The sequence below is a fragment of the Opisthorchis viverrini genome (genome assembly GCF_000715545.1).
Source record: "Opisthorchis viverrini unplaced genomic scaffold opera_v5_713, whole genome shotgun sequence".
Classification (NCBI taxonomy): Eukaryota; Metazoa; Platyhelminthes; class Trematoda; order Opisthorchiida; family Opisthorchiidae; genus Opisthorchis; species Opisthorchis viverrini.
In genome coordinates, this window is record NW_008752380.1 from 68,125 (window position 1) to 69,277 (window position 1,153).

A 1,153-nucleotide genomic window follows, 5' to 3' on the forward strand; every position below is an offset into this window, starting at 1 on the left:
CATTTCGCACGCCGTAATTCCCGACTTCCCAAAAGCATTTGATCGAGTCTTACATGTCTTCCTGCTCCGCACACTAGGTTGTTGCATGATGTCAGATTCGATCTACTCTTCTCGAAGGATGATGTCCATTTGAGTTCCCCAGGGTTGCGTTTTGGGACCAATACAATATATTCTGGTACGGGTCAGCAGCCTTCCAAATGTCTTCGCAAGCCGGAGTCTATTTTTTGCGAACAGCTTGCAAATCCGGGTCCAAAATCCAGCGCCCCATAATGAATGTCGATGCCCAAAAGCAGTGGTCTTTTGACTCGCACTTTTTGCGAATTACGAAAAGTGCGTCCACGTGTCACTTAGAGGAGACTCAGCGCATTGTTCAAAATGACCGCAAAACATCACGAGAGGGATGCCGAAAAAAAATGTGTTATCTGGCTCCTGAAACATGTTCATCCCACTGAAAAATGAGAAATTCTCCTCGAAAGCGTTCGCCGTTCTGCTGACAATTAGGCTCACCTTCTCGCTTATCTCACGCATGGACATCTAAGTACTCCACTAAGCCCACGTCAGACGCCAACCAAGTTGTCAACTCCAGACTTAAACTTCATTGAGTGGGGCAAATAGATTGATAAAAAAATGTTGCCTGCCTCAAAATCATGGACTGCGAAACGCGTTGCACGATGCTTGAAATTCCGTGGAGTTAAGTCGCCCCCAAATTTGCTTCATTCTTAATTGAGCCCTGATGGAAAAGGCGGGATCAGAGGGTCTTTCACCGCTGACCCAGCGAACAGAGGGAAAATATTGTAAGAAATTTCCGAGTTCAGAACGCACCTTTTCAATAAGGCAATTTACTTCTCCATTCGTGAAATCTTTCCCCTGACAGCTGTTCAAGCTCATTGTTGAATCAAGTTTAAAGCATATGTCGGCACTCATTTATGCGTACCAGATGGAGACAAGCACACTGCTCCGCGTTGAAAAATTAAAGAACAGTGCTACTCGCCTTTAACTTGTGACTTTCAGACGAACGACGGCCGCTGAGGGGCAAGAATAAAACCGGCATAGGATACTTAAGCAAAAGCGCCGATCCTGTGTACCAATCGGTGATTCCGTGAAACATGGTGGTGAATACAGAATGACACATACTGTCCGCCTTACACTCATT

At 45.7% G+C, this 1,153-nt stretch overlaps 1 protein-coding gene across 1 annotated transcript in view; it reads left to right on the top strand.

Annotated features, from left to right (window-relative positions):
- Positions 1-1,153, top strand: part of T265_12017 (hypothetical protein) — a gene marked incomplete at both ends in the record, with an annotated part of 8,905 nt that overhangs the window by 4,812 nt on the left and 2,940 nt on the right. The window contains one exon of the mRNA XM_009178905.1: positions 294-438. Coding sequence (XP_009177169.1) covers positions 294-438 — 145 coding nt within the window. The remainder of the gene's footprint in view (positions 1-293; positions 439-1,153) is intronic.